At 38.4% G+C, this 2,683-nt stretch overlaps 1 protein-coding gene across 1 annotated transcript; it reads left to right on the top strand.

Moving 5' to 3' along the window:
- The first annotated feature begins 815 nt into the window (after nt 1-815).
- On the top strand, nt 816-1,606 carry LOC131503602 (uncharacterized). The gene has a single exon (XM_058715066.1). The coding sequence runs from the start codon at nt 932-934 to the stop codon at nt 1,604-1,606; it is 675 nt and encodes a 224-aa protein (XP_058571049.1). The 5' UTR covers nt 816-931.
- The last annotated feature ends 1,077 nt before the right edge of the window (nt 1,607-2,683 follow it).

Raw genomic sequence — 2,683 nt, 5'->3', positions numbered from 1 at the left:
CCATGTGGGGCTTTATCTCATGACCCTGAGATCAAGACCTATGCCGGGAATACAAGTCCGACAACTGACACTGCCACTCAGGCACCCTTAGCATGATTTGTTGTGTGCAACATGTTACAGATCATCAAGGTTACGTTTATTCTGTTTTCCATTTTAAACTATACACCATACAGATTATAGAAAATATGAAAATAAGAAGGAAATTCTCTACTTCTGTCAGTTGATCAGGGTTCCTCTTTTTGTGTGCATCCTTCTAAACTTTCAAAAATGTATGTACATATCTATACTTGCAGATATATAAAGAAAGTTGTGAGTTTTCTTTTGACACAGATTGTCATACCATATGGATTAGTTTTCATTTTGCTTTCCCATGGAGGTTTCTTCAGGTCATTTACATGGATTCACTCCTTCATAGTAATGGTCGTGTAATATTTCACTATAATCCTTGATGTACTATAATTTAGTTAATGATTCCTCTATTAGTAGACATTTACTTAATTCCAATTTTTCTCCCTGATAAATGGTGCTGAAAAAAAAAAAACATCTCTCTATGTATATTTTTGCAAACTCTTAGCAATAACTTGGCAAAAGTCCTGGAATTGGAGTTGCTAGATAAGAGATATTGAACAGTTTGGTGGTTGAGAGATATGTCACCCTGTGTTCCAATATGGCATGTAAATTTATACCGTCACCGGGGTCATTTTATCCTTACATAAAACATTTAGAAAACTAATTGAAAGCGAATACATATATAAGACTATTAAATATGACGCTTAGACCAGAAGGACAAGACATAAATATTGAGCACTTTCGGAAATGTGATACATTCATTCTGTTTCTTTTTTCTCTTTGCTGTGTTCCTGGTTTGATTTCATGATGCCTCTACCCTGTCATCCGTCAACTGGAATTGAAGCACCTGTTCCTCAAACTGATGGGACTGTTTTTCAGTTATCTGGCCTGGGCTTTTGGCATCAGTCTAGCCAACAGCAGATCCTGGCGCGTGTGGGAATTTAACAGCAACATTGTTTCCATTGTGTATATTGGACTTTGGGAATCTTTCTACTTTCAAAAATTTAACATCTCTGGTGCAATTGTTGAGTGGTCTATGTATGAGAGGATCAATGGAAGCTGGGTCATTTCAGATGAAATCTGGTATGGGCAGGGCCTGATATTGTTGGCAAATTCTTTGAATTGCGTAGTCCTGATTTTTGGTTCAGTGGCACTTGTGGTCCGCTGGATCCATGTCCCATACCCAGATTTCCTTCGATTGTGTTACAACATCTCTGCCTTCTTTCTCATCTGTAGTTGTGGTTGTACTGCAATTACAGTGAGCTGGAATTTTGCTGTGGATTTTTATGGCCAAACCACCCTTGATTTCCCACTTAGTTTTCCCATTGGAAAAGAAATGCTGATAAGGAAACGCTTCTCCTATGTATTCCCACTAGGAATCACAACTGCCACCCTCTCGCTAATAAGTGCTGCCATGTTCTTCTGTGGAACATTTTCCACAAAACAGAGGAGTAAAGTGAAACCCATGACTGTACGCAAACATCCCCCAATAAAAGGTGTGAATGAAGGTCCTACTGCTTGCAATGGCTGCCAATAAATTTCTTGAAGAAATGTCCTACATACATATAATATTGTTGTGATCATCTAAAATAAAACCTATTTGTTTTCAGGGTGTGTCTGACGTTTTATTCTCCTCTTCTACATTTTTCTGCAAACAACTTCCTTTCTTTGAAGCCTTTCAGTTTCTGAAATGTGTAGGCAAACATGTTGTGTGCATACACTGTCAAAAAATAAAGTTAGGAATAAAAAATATTTGAATGCTGCAAACACTCGGGTGCAAGCAACAACACATGCAACAAACTCTAAGCTGAAACTTAGATTTTAAATAAGCTTACATATACACACAGAAAAATAATCATGTCAAGAGCTTAGAGATCTTTAAGGCATTATAATTGGTTAGGATAGAACGGGAGTTCTCAAAATCAGCGCCAACGACATTTTGGGTGAGATTTGTTGGGGGTGGGAGACTATGTTGTACCTTGTAAGAGGTGTATACCCATCTGTTGCCTCTACCCACTTGGTGCAAGGCATGCTTCCTCTCCCCTTGTGTTGAGATAATAAATCTCCAGACATTTCCCAATATCCTTGGCGTAAAATTCCTCCCCATTGAGAACCTCGGGGTTTCAGGTTGCCAAAGGCCCTGGGTAATGAATGCTATGGCATGTTGGGAGGATTTTGGGGAAAATATTGAATAAAATTGTATTGGATCAGTATATGATAACATCCTGGGCCTTTCATTACCTTAAACTCAAGGGTCTACTGGGAGTGATTTTGTTCCCTCCACCATGGAACATTTGGCAATATCAAGAAATATGACTTTTGAAGTATAAAACTGTATAGTAGTGTTAGGTAGCTAGCTAGATAGGGGGTAAATATGAAGAAGTTTCCTGAAACAGAGCCTGGAAGATAAACATAATTTAAAACATGGAAGCACTTACAAGGCCTTGAAAATAGAATGAGAAGGCTCTGTGTATGTCTCCAGGCATTTCCGTGGAATACAGACTGTGAAAAACTTGACATTTGAAGTGACGTTGAAATTTTTCCAGGGTTGATGAAATAAGTGCAACCTCAGAATGAGAAAGTACACTGAGTCTTGAGTAGATTCACACCTACC

Source organism: Neofelis nebulosa, assembly GCF_028018385.1.
Source record: "Neofelis nebulosa isolate mNeoNeb1 chromosome Y unlocalized genomic scaffold, mNeoNeb1.pri SUPER_Y_unloc_3, whole genome shotgun sequence".
Classification (NCBI taxonomy): Eukaryota; Metazoa; Chordata; class Mammalia; order Carnivora; family Felidae; genus Neofelis; species Neofelis nebulosa.
Note: the sequence above shows the minus strand (reverse complement) of the source record. Positions and strands in the feature narration are given on the sequence as shown.

Bases quoted from the DNA above. Each gene is read 5' to 3' on its own strand.
- LOC131503602 (XM_058715066.1), top strand. From the start codon at position 932: ATGGGACTGTTTTTCAGTTATCTGGCCTGGGCTTTTGGCATCAGTCTA.